This window comes from Chinchilla lanigera, unplaced genomic scaffold (genome assembly GCF_000276665.1).
Source record: "Chinchilla lanigera isolate Chin_1 unplaced genomic scaffold, ChiLan1.0 scaffold00069, whole genome shotgun sequence".
Classification (NCBI taxonomy): Eukaryota; Metazoa; Chordata; class Mammalia; order Rodentia; family Chinchillidae; genus Chinchilla; species Chinchilla lanigera.
The window spans coordinates 4,731,602-4,746,447 of record NW_004955470.1 but is presented as its reverse complement, the minus strand read 5'-3'; the positions used below and the strand labels follow the sequence as shown (position 1 = coordinate 4,746,447).

The window sequence follows — 14,846 nt, the reverse complement described above, 5'->3', positions numbered from 1 at the left end:
TGCTGAGTCACTTAGCCAAACCTCTAGACTCCCCAAATTGACCCAATGTATCAACCATAACACCACACATGCACACACACATAAAACACAAGCCTCCTAGTTAGCAAAGTACTTAATGGTGAAAGGTTGAAGGCTTTTCTTCTAAGATTAGGAACAAGGCAGGGGGGGTCCTCTGCTACCGCTCCCCTTCAACAACACACAGAAAATCCTAGCCAATGCATTGAAGCAAGTAAAAGGCATAAAGGCTGAACAAGTTGAACAGGAAACAATAAAATCAGCTCTACTCATTGACAGCACTTTTGAAAATTCCAAGTAGTGTATGACAAAGCTCCTAGCACGAGTAAGTGAATTTACTAAGATCAAAAAATACAAGGTCTAGGGGCTGGGGATTTAGCTCAGCTGCACAGCACCTGCCTGGCAAGCACAATGTTGTGAGTTCGATTTCCGGTACCGGGAAAAAAAAAATACAAGGTCAACATACAAAAAACAATTGCAGTGAAATTTAAAATTTAAATATATAAATGAATTAATGAAAGGAGGAAAAGGGAAACCTTTACAGAAGACTCTGACAGAATAAATGTAAGAGAAAGAAACTAGAAAAGCACCAGTAGCTTAGTCTCATCACTGGGACAAAATACCCAGCAGCCACAACTTAAAAGAGGGAGGTTTACTTTGGCTCATGATGGTTAGAGGATTCAGGCCAAAGTCTGGTGGAGGAGAACTGCTTACCTCATGAGGTACAGGAAGCATAGAATGAAGGGAGGAGGTGGGAAGGGAGATAAACCATATATATATTCTGTGTGTGTGTGAACATTCAAAAGGGATGGTGAACATTCAAAGTTTACTCTACTAGTAATATTCAAATACACAATAGACTATTTCTATTTAACATTCTGTTAAGTGAAATAATCCAGTACAGAAAGTCAAATACTACATTATCTCGTGTATGCCATTTGGAAAGTCAAATTCATAAAGAATAGAATGGTGATGATATAAGGAGCTGGGGCCTGCAGGCCAGGAGGAATGGGGAAAGACTTCATAAGGCTGTATTGTATTCTCTGTTTGATTTTTTAACAGCTCAATCTCAATTTTAGTATCTTTCATTTGGAATGCCATGTAGTTATAGAGAACTTTAAAATTAAGGTAGGTTCAAGACAAGAGAAAATTTAGAAATGAGAAACCTTTCCAGTCAACTACCTAAGTGCTGGGTTAAGTGCTGTAAAAGTCTCCAAGGAAAATGCAGGGTGGAGAAATTATTTCACCTTCACACTACAGCCTCCACCCTATCTCTCTTCTTGCTTTCAGTCCTAAGCACTCAGACCATTGTGTTCATCTCCACAAGTTCATTACTTTTGAAGAAAGTCTACCGTTAAGAATATAGGTCCTTTAAAATAATCATGAAGTGTCAGATGGGACAACTTTGAATGTCTGAGTACAAAGAATATTACATTGTGACATCTGTTTTCATCCAGGGGCTAAGCCATGGATGGTTCTGGGGACCCTCCATTCCCATGGGCTCTGCATCCAGTAATTCAACCAACAGGAAATATTTGGGAAAAAATATGTCTGTACTTAACACGTGCAGACTTTTTTCTTGCCATTTTTCCTTAAATAACATGGTATGGCACCCACGTACATAGCATTTATATTGTATTAAGCATAAATAAGTCACTTTGAGGTGATTTAAGCATATTGAAGATGTGCGTAGCTTCTATGCCATTTTATATAAGGGATTTGGACATCCATGGATTTTATTATCGTGGGGGTGAGGTGGTCCTGGAACCAATACCCCTCAGATACTGAAGAATGGCTGTGCTGAAGGACAGAGATTTATCTAAATTTTAAGATACTAACTCCTGACATTAGATTAATGTGACTTAATCAGCTGGGCCCAACCCGTTGCCCATGATCCCACATACCTGGCTTGCCTGGGCCACACTGTGCAAAGAGGAAATGTCTTGAGCTGCATATAAAATATATAATATAGCCAAGGTATGCAAGGAACAGAATGTCCTTTTCAAATATTTTGTATTACAACCTGGGGGTGTGCAACCCATGGCCGCAGGTTGGACACGCTGGGGTGTGAAAGCAATGCGGCCCTTGGGTCTCAGAACATTCCTTAGTGCACAGGTGAAAAACTCAGGCTGCTTCTCCCCAATTTAGTCTCCACTTTACCTTAATTTCTCTAATCCAGGACTCAGCCTGTTCCAAAGTATCTTCATTAATTTCAGCAAGTTTGTCCCGCCAAGCAACTGCCTGGCCATCAAACGTCACAAAATTGAATTTGCTTTTATATTTCAGCTGTTCCTGTAAGAGACGAGTGTTATTTAACCATAAAGCCACTCAAATGTAAGAAAATCTCAGGACAACTCACAGCTTGACACATTTTAATCACTAGGATATGTATTCTGTGTTAGAAGCTAAGAATTATGTTCAGTGGCAAAAATCCTTTCTAGTACAAAAGGCATTTAAATAAAATTTATACTAGTTCGGATGTAAGGCATCTACAAATGTATAGAGGAATGCACAAATCTATATCATATGTGTCACATAATGTGTAAATTATATATAATGTGACATTAAATGCTGTTAAGTTATATAATGTGACATTAAATGCTGTTAGTAGTGATATTAACAGTGCGCTGGGCAAGCACACTAGATACAATATGCCTAAGGAACAGAAATTCCATATCATCATTTTGGTCGCCATCTTTTGGGAAAGCAATTATTTGGTTAAAGACCTATTCACTTGCCACCCTTTAGCCCACATTTCTCCAGTAGAGGTTTATCAAATTAAAAACTGTATTTTGTATTTCTCATGTATTTCCCACTCTGACTTCCGTGACTGACACATCAATCCAACAGACACATGGGAAGACAGGACACCGACGTATCAGGGTGCAAACTCGCTCAGGAAGCCACAGCAACCCATTCAGGTCCTACAGCTCCGGGGCAGCACAGGTAGACTGAGAACCCAGAGCTTCCACTCATCCCTCCAGGCTCCTCCCAGGCATCAGTTGTGGGGCCAGTACACACAGCATCCCTAACAAACACAGGCAGATAAAATGCAAATGCCAAGATAATAAATATCTGGAAAACAATGGAGGCTTCTGTACACCAGATTTCAGGATAGAGAACACTTGAAGCAACGACTATCAACACCCCCTTGAAAGCCCATATGTGACAGAAAGGACCAAACAGGGGACAGGTCTGCTTGCCAAAGAGAACCGATGATTGGTTAACTGGCAAAGGGGAGCTTTCCGTGAATTAGTTTGTTATGGATTTTTTTTTTTAGTGCAAAACTTCCCTGTCCAGTGCTCATAACTATTATAGATAATGATTTGCAGGGCTGCATTCGTGATGCACAGGCCCTGAGAGCACGACGCTGACAGTTCCATCAGACCTGCATAAACCCAATGATCCTCTCCTTCACCATGTCCAGTTTGCTCTTCATCGAGTGAGATGTGTCAATGAGGACATAGATGCAATCTTCACGCACTTTCCCAAAGAGGATTTGGCTCCCATCCTGCAGCCACTTAATCCTAGGCAGGAAGAGGTTTCAAAGTGAATAGTTAGTGCCTTTGGCCGCAGATCTTCTTGCTAGAGCTTAATGACACAGCCGCAGAGACCAGAGCCACACTGTATATTGTCTATACCCCATATTCAGCGAGTGGGTTATTCACTTCGAAGTCTTCTGTAGGAAAACCTGCATTTGTGCTGGCTCCCTTATCAGCACCTTTCACTACCTGTCATCAGTTTGAGTGAAGCCTAACTCAGTGAATGTGTATGACAGAAAAATAAATCCAATGTGGGTGCCAAAGCCAAAAGTATGTTGCTTCTAGTCATCTGCTGTGTGGAGGCCCGCAGCTATGGTTTACAACCATTTGCTCTTCTAATCCTGCTGAGTATGGTCAAGTAGTGAACCGAGTACATCCTGGAAGCTCCTATGGAGCCTGTGGACAGTGTCAAGCAACTCTAAGGCTGGTGACAACCAAGTGCCGGATGCTGTGTGTGCAGGACTATTTCTGCAGCCCATGCTCAGGTGCCCAGCACAGGATGCCAAGGAAGCACATGGCTGCAAGGAAAGTTGGGGGAGAGGACTGGGAAAGTATGTGAAATTGAGTCCAGGGTTCACAAAGATCTAGCCAACTAGAATTTGTAGGGCAAAACCCTGAAGAGGTGGTTACTGCACAGAAAGGTAAACAGAGAGAGCAGAGAGGAAGTGGTGGGGGAAGACAGGAAGGAGGAGGAGGAAAAAGGAGAAGACAGGGGAGGGGATAGGAGAGAATGGAGGAGAGGAGAGGAGAGAAGAGAACAGAGATGAAGTGAGAGAGGAGGAGGAGAAAGAGAGAGAACTTGCTCCAGAAATCTGAGGAAAGGGGCCCATGAGATTTTGGCCAAGGGATGACTGAGGTATGCCTTCAAAGAAACTATTAAAGCCAACTACAGGTCACCAAAAAGGAATAAGTGGGTCAGCTCCTCTGAGTTTACAAAGGCTGTGAACAGTTTGTCTTCCAGCAGACTTGGGAAACTGCTTAAAACATAGGGATGAAATAGAATTCTGACAAGAGTGGGGCCTTAGTAGGGGATCAAAGGAGGCCTAGCATAAAGGGTGCCCTAGACCTATGCTAACAAGACCTAAAAGCAAGACTTAGAGTCTCCAACTGATTCCATCTGACTTAACTGAGACAAAGAACACACACGAAATATACAATGAGGTCCAGCACCTAACAATGGAAAATTCAGTTTTTGGACCTCCAATCAAAAACCAACATGCCTGGGGCTGGGGATTTAGCTCAGCGGCACAGCGTCTGCCTGGCAAGTGCAAGGTCACGAGTTCAGTTCCCAGTACCAGAAAAAAAAAAAAAAGAAAGAAAACAGGCCTGCAAAGAAGCAGGAAAGCACGATCCAAAATTAGAACAGAACTTGATCAACAGAAAAAAAATTCAAAACAACATGGATGGCAGAATTAGCAGGAAAGGATGAGTCTATTATAGTTATTAGAAATGTGATTCATACATTCAAGATGGTAAAATGTGAAGAGAGTGAGGAGAGACATGGAAGACATAAAAAAGACTCAAATCAAACTCCTACAAATATACAATATCTGAAATGAAAAATATACAGTACTAACAGCAAATTAGACATTAGAAGAAAAGATCAGGAATTTTTTTTTAAAAAAAAAAAAACAGAGAAATAGGAAATAACACAAAATGAAACAGAGTAAAAAATTCAAGTGACTAAATAGCTCATGGAACAATATCAAGGAATCTAAGAAGCAATGATGAGAGCCTGTGAAGGAGAAGGAGGAAACAAAGGGCCTTTGGAAAAATATAGTCAAAATGTTTCCAATTTTCGTGGAAGCAATATATCTACAAATAGAAGGTCAAAGGACCAAAGAGAAAAAAAAGCAACACGAAGAAAACCACACCAAGGTACATCGTAAAATTGATGAAATCCAGTGATAAAAACAAAAAACTTAAAAAGAGCCAGACACAGGAAACTGCACACTGCATGCAGAGGAACAAACCTAAGAATAACAACAGCCTTTTAATCGTAAATCGTGCAAACCAAGCCAGGGGACATGCAGAAAGAGTTTTTAAATAATGAAAGATAAAAATTTAAACTAGAATTCCACAGGTAGCAAAAGTATCTTTTAAAAGTAAAGATAAAATGAAGAGTTTTCCAGACTAAAACAGCTAACACTATTCATCACTAACAAAGCTATACTATAAGAAATACTAATGAACTTTCCTCAGGCAGAAATGAAACAATGTCAAATGGGAACTCAGATCCATAAAAGGAGTAAGGAGTAACAGAAATATCAGGTGTGTGGATGAACATAAAATATACTTGTTCTAGTTTTTAGGATAACAGATTATTCATAATGTGGAGTTGACAGCATACGTAGCAGTAAAGTCCAGCATAACAGTGGAAAAAGAGAAGGGGGGAGAAGGAAGTTGTAAGATTCTTAAAATATACATGAAGTGATAAATATTATTTGAAGTTGACTGGGATAGGTTAAAGATGAATATCGTGAATGCTAAATAGTCACACAGGTCAAAACAAAACAAATCAAATCAAAGAGGTAGCATTAATGAGACCATAACGGAGATAAAAAGGACTCATAAAAATCTTCAAAAGAAGGCACAAACAGTAACAAGAGAGCAATCTACAACCATTTGGAAAATAAATACATGTTTCTAAAAACCCTTTGGTCAAAGAACAAATGACAAGAGAAATTAGAAAACATTCTGCAGCAATTGAAAATGAAATTCAGCATATCAAAATTTGTGAGAGGTAGTTAAAAAATACTCAGAGGGAAATTTATAAAATTAAATGCTTATAAGGAATGCTCTCAAATCAATGTTCTGAGCATCCACTTTAAGAAACTTAAACCCGGGGCTGGGGATTTAGCTCAGCGGCACAGCACCTGCCTGGCAAGCGCAAGGTCGTGAGTTCGATTCCCAGTACCAGAAAAAAAAACCCAAAACAAAACAAAACAAAAAACTTAAACCCAAAGTAAAGAGAAAGAAGGACATAATAAAGGTAAGAGTAGAATTCAATGTCTCAGAAAGAAGAAAACCATATGTCTATATCTGTATCTCCATGTATATCTATATCCAGTGAAATCAAAGGTGCATAACCTCCAGCCAGTTGGATTAGAAAATAAAGATTATCTGAATTACCAACATCAACTCTATGTGCATTTAAAGAATTAAAATCATATTTAAAAACTTTCCCACAAAGAAAAACAACTCCAGGCTGAGATGGCTGAGATGGTGAATTCTACCAAACACCTAAAGGAGAGGTGATAACAATTTTTCACAAAGTCTTCAAAATTAGGAGAAAGGAGAAAACTTCCAACAATCCCTGACATCTGGAAGCGGACAGAAATGAGCGGCCCAGAGGTGGCATGTTTTCCAAGCATGTCTAGCCTAGAATCAAAACCCAAATTACTCCCCCAAGGAGTCAGCTCCCAAACCAAAAGTAGAGGAGACTTCAGACACAGGCACTGGGTTTTTAAGAGGCTGTTGAGGGTAAATACCTGTCAGATGGGTGTCTGCAACCTGTGTCTGTCTAATAGAAAGCACAGAAGGGAGGAGGGAGCTCGCCTTCTCAAGTGACTATCGCGGGCTAGTGATGGAGACCACTAGGAAGCAGACCTGAGCAGGACTTAAATTAACTAATTGGTTTTTCACGTTCACTTGTGAATCTGTCCAAGGCCTAGGCTCCTTGTCTGGAAATAGTGGACTCATAGTAGGTGAACCTCTGTGAGTCACTGGTCCCTGCTGAAACCTGTACTGGTGGATAAAGCCAGAAAGCCTCAAAGGATAAGCCAAGATCACAGCCAAGGACACCTTGATCTGATCTCAAGTAGACAAAGACTATAGCCTGAAGCATCTCACTCCTGGGTGGATTAACTTAATCCTTATTAAAGATTAATTTAATACCTTACTTGGAGAAGACCTTGAGTGATTCCTGGCTTCTTGAGTACTCCCCTCCCTTCTTCTGATAACCAACTAAATACAGCCACCCAGAGAAGGTCTTGGTCTTAGCCTAGAGAGAATCTCGAATTCTGTGAGAGGACTCTGATCTTTCTGGAGCTCTGACATCATTCCATTTGCCTCTTTACACTCGTTCTGGAGATTGCAGACCGATCAGCCCACAATAACTAAGGGCTATTATTAACCCAGTAGGCTAGAACTGGTTGAAACTCATCAGATTTAGTATCTAATCTAACCCATAAAACAAACTGATAACATTACTTTCCTCACTCTATAAACAAGGAAATGGATGCATAGACATTGGCTAACTCGCCTAGGGTCACACAGCAAGAGGCAGAGGTGGGATGAGGATCCAGCTTTATCTGACCTCAGAGCCCATGCACCTGAATAGATTTGGACTTCGAGAATGAAACTTCCCACTGGCCTCTGGGACGTGAAGGTGTTAAGGTAGATCACCCTCACAGCCCCGACCCTGAGGTCACAATGTTAGTACACCAGGTTCATGAGCATGATAGACTTTAAGACCCAAAAACATTGTGAGGGATGACATGAAGTTACTCTCAATTTATTTCATGCACATACATATGTATGTATACATACGGATATACACTTTAATCATGTTTTAGTATTTCTCAACCTTGCAATAGTTGCTTTGAAACATTCAAGAGCATAGAGGACAAGTGTGACAGAGACTGCAACATACCTGTGACCCACAGAAACTCCAAAGTATGATTGGAAGCTTTCCTCAGCCTACAGTGAAGTATAACTGATGTGATCACATCACTGATGTGATGACTACATCTTGTTTGCTGACTTTTTAGAATCTGCACTGGCATCTGGGCAGCTGGTCTCCGATTTCAAATATGCCCCTGGATTGATAACAAGGCCATCCGATGGGGACCTTGACTGAGTGTTTATTGGCCATTTCTCTCAGTTGAGCTTTTACCAAGAGATCAAACAAGTTCACATTTCAAGACAGACTACATCACTTGTATCCTCCCGTGAATACACTGACCTCCTTTGGATTCTAGCCAGGGCCATGTGCATTTTCTCGCTGTACCAGTTGTACTTCTCCTTGGTGATGTTGACATGGACCAAGCTCCCATCCTTCCAGGGAGCATGGACAAACTTGCTGCAATATTTTGCATGGACTGTCTTCATGTTGGTCTCCTAGGGAAAGGAGAAGAAAGCCATCCAGAAAGTAAAGAAAAAGAGTCTCCAGGATGGCACTCTGACCTCGCCTCGTTTATACAGCTCTTGGCCCTTGTCCCCACTATAAGATCATTCAATTCCTGCTCCATAGAGAGCCCTGTGCTAGGTGTGGACAATGGTCAGAAAGACAAGTGTGATCCCTTCCATGCCCCAGAGAGTCCAGCAGGAGGCAAACAGAGGGAGGGAAAGGAGAGAGAGAGAGAGAGAGAGAGAGAGAGAGAGAGAGAGAGAGAGAGAGAGAGAGAAACCAAAACAGCCTGGCAAAGAAGGCAGAAAGAACATGGAGGGTCAAGGAGACCACTCTGGAGGTGGCCCCTCAGTCTCACACATACCTTTTCCTTTGTTATTCCCAGCTGCAAATAGAGCAAAGTAGCCAAGAACCCATGTGAGACCTAAGCGTCTTCCGCTGGGACATGCAGAACTGTTCCAAGGACAGAGGCTCCCCTCAAGGAGCACTACCTCCAGGTCTGCAGCTACCACCTGCCAGGAGCTCCTCTAGGCTCCAGGCATACAATCCATAAACACCCCCCCGCCAAACCCTGCCTACGTGGAGCTCACACTAACAGAAGAAGGGCCAGAGGGAAATGAATCAGAACAGGGCAGGTGAGATGATGTCAAGTGCTACGGGGAAAAGTAAGGAAAGCAAGGGGAACACAGAATGCTGAAGAAAGGAGACAAGTGAATCCTAAAGTATGAGCAAAGGCCTGAAAGGACGGAGTGTGGCCCTGTGGAGATGAGTTACCTAACCTCTCAGAGGCCCTGCAACCTCATTTTCTCACGTGTAAAATGAGAGCGCACATGCTTACCCTCTGCATGCAGCATGAAGATTTTCCACAAATGCTGACTTTTCACTCATGATGCCAACATTTGCGACACAGAGAAAAAGTACCGGGCATCTCCTGAGAGCCGGAGATAGCGTAAGATGTGCAACTTTTAATCTCCACTTTGCCACACCCACTTCCCAGATACAGAGAATGGGGCTGTCAGAAACCTCAGCCAACAAACCCAAAAAAGTCATTTATTTCTCAGTATAAACGGCTTTTCTGGATCTGTACTCATAAACCAGTTTTTACAGTTAAAAATTTTGGTGAGGTTCAGTCCAATAGAATGCTGGGAAAGCCTAAAAAATCTCCATACTTAACGGGTGAAGCTTCTCCCTATTTTATACACATCATAATTTTAAGGGTTAATCCAGTTTGGGACCAATATTCTTAAACACTAAATGTAAATTTTTCTCTTTTCATCAGTATTTGTGAAGGACATTAGCTGTACTATATAATTGTCAACCCTTACCATATTATTATTCATTAGTACAAGAAATGTGAAGTAAAATTACCCTCTTATAAGTCAAATTCTTCAAACAGACCCTGTAAAATTTAATTTACACTTGTCAAAGAGTAAAGAAATCAATCTAAGCTAGCTCTGGGCCTGCTGCTTTGTCAGGAGTCTGTAGTAAGCTATGTCCAAATTGACAAAGATTAATATTTTTAAATACCCAGGGTCTGATGTATTTTTAAAATGAAAATTTAGTTATGCATGATTTCCTGAACGTTACTGAATAATGTCTACAGAACTAGAGAAGTGTGGTGGGGGAGGAAACCTGCAAATGAGATTTGCCCTGCACTGCATCCTAGGATACACCAGGAAACAAGTCTTGCGTCAATTCTGCATTTTTCTAATTCAGTTTTTGTATTGCCCCCCTGCAGTTCACTGTGAACGCGCGCAGTTGGAAGGCAGGAGCACAGCGTGAGGAGAGAGGGCCTGTGGAGCTCAGCGGGCAGCCAGCACAAGAATGGCCAAGGGCCCTGGAGTTCCCTCTCTGTTGGATCCACAGACATCTCAGTAATGATCCTGACACTGAACTCCAGCCTTTGAGAATAAATACCCTAACTGCCACAGTGTCTGGAGAGATGCTAGGCTCCTCCCCGCTTGTCTCCACAGATCTTCTCTGGAACATGCGTCTTACAGCCCCTGGGACTTCACCATCTCCTTTTGTTTTGTTTTTTGAGACAGGGTTTCGCTATGTAGTTCAGGCTGGCTTTGAACTCACTATGGAGCCCACACAGGCCTTGAACTCATGGCATCCCTCTTGCCTCAGTCTCCCAAGTGCTGGGATTGCCAGCACACATCTCCAAGCCTGGCATTTGCCACCTCCTGAAAGAGCTTTCCATTGGCTTTATAAATCCAGACTTCTCACTTTACCCTGATTTTCTGTTTCATATCATGACATTTCTCAGTCTTTCTGCACCTCTGATGTCTTGTGGTGTCTGTTCTACACACGGATGTTTGTCAAAGTACAGCCCTGGGCCAGCAGCTGCAGTATGGCATGGGGGTGATTATGGGGGTCTCTGTCATACTGAGCTTGGTGCCTGGTGTGACTGCTGGGAGCTGGCTCCTTTAAGAGATGACTAGGTCATTAGGAGGGGTGAGACTTTATCTTGCAGGAGAGAGTTAGGTCTCTCTGAACTGGATCAGTTACCCTGAGAGTGGGTTGTTATAGTGGGTCTCTCTCTGTCTCTGTCACTCTCTGTCTCTCTGTCTCTGTCTGTCTCTCTCTCTCCCTCTGGTGCTCTGCTACTCAAGATAACTTTCCTCCCACTTTTTGGCCATGAGTTGGAGCAGTATGAGGTCCTCACCAGAAACTAACAGATGCTAGCGCCTGGCTTTTTGGCCTCCAGAAATGTGAGCTACATCAACATCTTTTCTTTATAAATTTCCCAGCCTCAGTTATTTTGTCATAGTGACACAAAATGGACTAAGGTATTATTCATGCAAAGTTGGGGCCTCACCTCAGACCTCTTGATGAAGGTACATGATTCTGGAGTTTGGAAGCCACTGCTATTGAGCATTATCCTTCCACTGGGGGCTGGTCAGGCACAACAAGAAGCTCCATTCCATTAGACTCATTGGCACAAAAGGAACTACAGCTTTCAAGGTTTTCAATAGAAGTGGAATCCATTGCTATCACCCTTTGGAGAACCTGATTTCACTTTAACTGGGAATCCATTGTATGCCAGTGGGTGCTTGTTCAAATAATGCGCCCTTAAGACAGTGATAAATGCCGGGCATAGTGGCGCATGCCTATAATCCCAGCACTAGGGAGGTTGAGACAGGAGGATCGCTGTGAGTTAGAGGCCAGCCTGGGCTACAAAGTGAGTTCAAGTCCAGCCTGAACTGCATATATAGCAAGACTCTGTCTCAAAAAGATCAAAAAAAAAAAAGAGTGATAAATCAAGAGGGTCATAGAAATGCCTGATTTTGGAATATTCATCAGCAGTTTCTCCCTTTCATTTAACATGGGGGAAAAGGGCCTCTCTTTTGACACAACGTTGAATAATGGAGGGAATCATAGTGCCTGGACTTCTACAGGCCCACCCAATGATGTCTACTAACTCATACCCAGTGTTATGGCTCAGAAATGGCTTCAGTGTGTCCCCCAAAGTTTTGTGCCTAGATGCTTTGTTGCCAGTGAGGCAGGTTCAAAAGGGGGTTGAGCTGTAAAAGGTGGACTTAGTGGAAGATTGGAGTGGTGTCTTGGAGGGAGATTCATGCTGATCATGCACGGTGAGTTCTCACAAGAGCCACACCAGGCCATACACTCAGTCCCCATTTGCACATAGCTAGTTCTCTTTTTCCTTTTTTGCTGTGTTATCACTTAGTCAGGGGACCCTCACCAAAGACCAACAGATAGGCTGCCTGATCTCAGACTTTCCCCTCCAAAACTGTGAGCTAACGAAATCTTTTTTCTTTGTAAAGTACCCAGGCTCTGGTATTCTGTTATAGCAACACAAAACAGACTAGAAACCACTTACAGATTTGCTCTCCACTCCCACGGGTAGCGTTTAAAGAAGAAGGTACAAAGCAGAAGGAAGACCTGGTTTTCCTCCCTGCTGCCTTTCGGTGTGGCCCCACTCTTGGCTTCTGATCTGAGGGAGGCCTCACCCACCCAGGCCATCCAGGGAAGGCCCCATCCAGAGTTTACTCCACCTACCGCACTGGTCTGCACAGACTCGTCCTCGGGCTTGGCTTTTATATCAACGACTCCATCAGCGTGGCGGAAGGAGCAGTCAGCAAGGACATCGTAAAATGCCAGCTTCTGGGCCTTCAAGCCATATTTCTGTAGCCACTTCTCAGAGTCCCAGGTGTCTTCTGGATTTGACTCGTTCTGGACAGATGTTGCTCCTGACTCTGTTTTGGGGATCATAGTTCATCAGCCATTCACACTGCATTAGCCATTCACATCACACTCCAAACCTCATGTCACCACGCTGGGCATAGTCTCCATTAGATCCCAGAGGTCCTGCTTCATTTCAGGAAAAAGCAGGACTGGCAAGGAGTCAGCTCACAACACCGGGTGGCAGGAATCTACTTTTTCCCTCATTTCCTCCTCTACATAAATTGCCTGGCTCATGCCTGCGTGGAGTTGGATGATAGACCAAAGCTGTGAGTTAGAAGAGCATTAAAATTCAAGGTCAGAAGCTCTAGGTTCAAGGCCTGATTCTGTCACCTACAAGCTTGGTCCAGTCGAATGAGTCACCCCTTTTGACTTCTCTGAGCTTAGGCAGACAGCTTCACCTGCAGTTGGAAGATCATGTCTGCTCAGCTTTCCTCAGTAAGAGGCAGCAGTTTGTGGGAACAGTCACACCAAAGTGGTCTATAATGGAGGACAAAGAGAAGCAGAGCATACAACTTGGGGCCGTGAAGTCTCTCAGCCTGCAAAGGCTGCTGGGCTGCTCCCCATGAAGCTCCTCGTCACTTTGGTGAATTCGCTGCTGTTCAGAGCACAGCCCTTTAGCTCTACAGACTCAAAAACCTTATTCATCAGTTCAGAGGCCCAGAGCTGTATCAGGGACAGGTCACCTTAGGTTCACGGGTTACGGTAGAACCTAGAATGCTAATTGCCCAAGTATGGCATTCACGGCACATTCTTTGGTGTGTTCCAGAGGTCACCTGTACAATGACGCCTTCTGGGGGCCATTGGAACCAGGAGCCCTCATAGGTACTGAAATCTGCAGGTGCTTAATTCCCTTGAATAAAATGGTGTGGCATTACATAGAATTTAAGTACATTCTCTTATATGCTTTAAAAAGTCTTTAGATGACTTATATCTAATGCAACATAAATTCTGTATAAACAATTCTATTATTTAGGGAATAATGATCTTTTAAAAGTCTGTACATCTTCAATGCTGATACATTTTTCCCCAAATATTTCCAATCTCTATTTGGTTGAATCCTCAGATGTGAAACCTGAGGATATGGAGCACTGACTGTAAAAATTAGTGATCAATATTAGGGAAATAAAATATTATCCACTTCCCCCTCACTGTATTTAAGGGCTATATAATTAGAATAAGATATACAGAGACACAACTCTAGAGCCAATTATTTCTTTGTAATATGTAAAGCCACCCATGTGTGTGCTTCCTGTGAGTCATGTCCTTGCACTTTAACAGAACATCTTTGAAAGAATCCATCTGAAGCATACTGGAGGCAGAACTTATCAAAGAAACTTGTTTCAGCTTTTGAACTTTAAGCCAGCACCGCATCAGAAGCCACCCTAAGCACCATGTGGAATGGCAGCTGGTGGTTTCCAAGGAGACCTGCGGGGTCCTCTCAACCTTCCTTCCAGGGGGCTCAGGTCAGAGGCTCCCACATCTTCTCATCCCGGAGGTTCTCTGCAAAGCTGCCCTGCCGCCCAAGGAAAAAGTGAAAAGCAGGAAGCTGTTTTTGGCAGGGAGAAATCTTTCTGTGACTACGTTTCCTCAATTATTGTTAATTACTAAGTCTTTCCTTTCTCCCTTTTTCCTGGTCAATAGGTGTATCATAGTAGTAGGAAATAAATTCTTCTTCCATTACTTCCATGGTAACATACATCCGGTCACATGTTTTTGATCTATCCTGGGTTGATGAGAAAAAGACAAGAGCCTGGTATCAAGTATAAGTTCAAGTTGTCTATAAAAGAGCTTCCTAAAAACACACTCGAACCAATTCTCACAAAGGTTTTCAAAGAGCCGGAGACCAATCTCTTAACTCCTTGCTTCACCCTGGACCAGGTTGCGCAGCCTCTGGAAGACACAACTCAGGCTCCCAATTACCATCTGAAATGGGGGTTCAGGTAAAAATC

The 14,846-nt window shown here is 42.8% G+C and overlaps 1 protein-coding gene across 9 annotated transcripts in view; it reads right to left on the bottom strand.

Annotated features, from left to right (window-relative positions):
- Vwa3b (von Willebrand factor A domain containing 3B) overlaps positions 1-14,846 on the bottom strand; it is a 192,190-nt gene that overhangs the window by 103,830 nt on the left and 73,514 nt on the right. For all 9 annotated transcript variants that reach the window (XM_005400703.2, XM_013522812.1, XM_005400704.2 and 6 more), the window contains 4 exons: positions 12,712-12,908; positions 8,524-8,678; positions 3,404-3,542; positions 2,176-2,307 (listed from right to left, as the gene is read on the bottom strand). In XM_005400703.2, the coding sequence (XP_005400760.1) occupies positions 2,176-2,307; positions 3,404-3,542; positions 8,524-8,678; positions 12,712-12,908 (623 nt within the window). The remainder of the gene's footprint in view (positions 1-2,175; positions 2,308-3,403; positions 3,543-8,523; positions 8,679-12,711; positions 12,909-14,846) is intronic.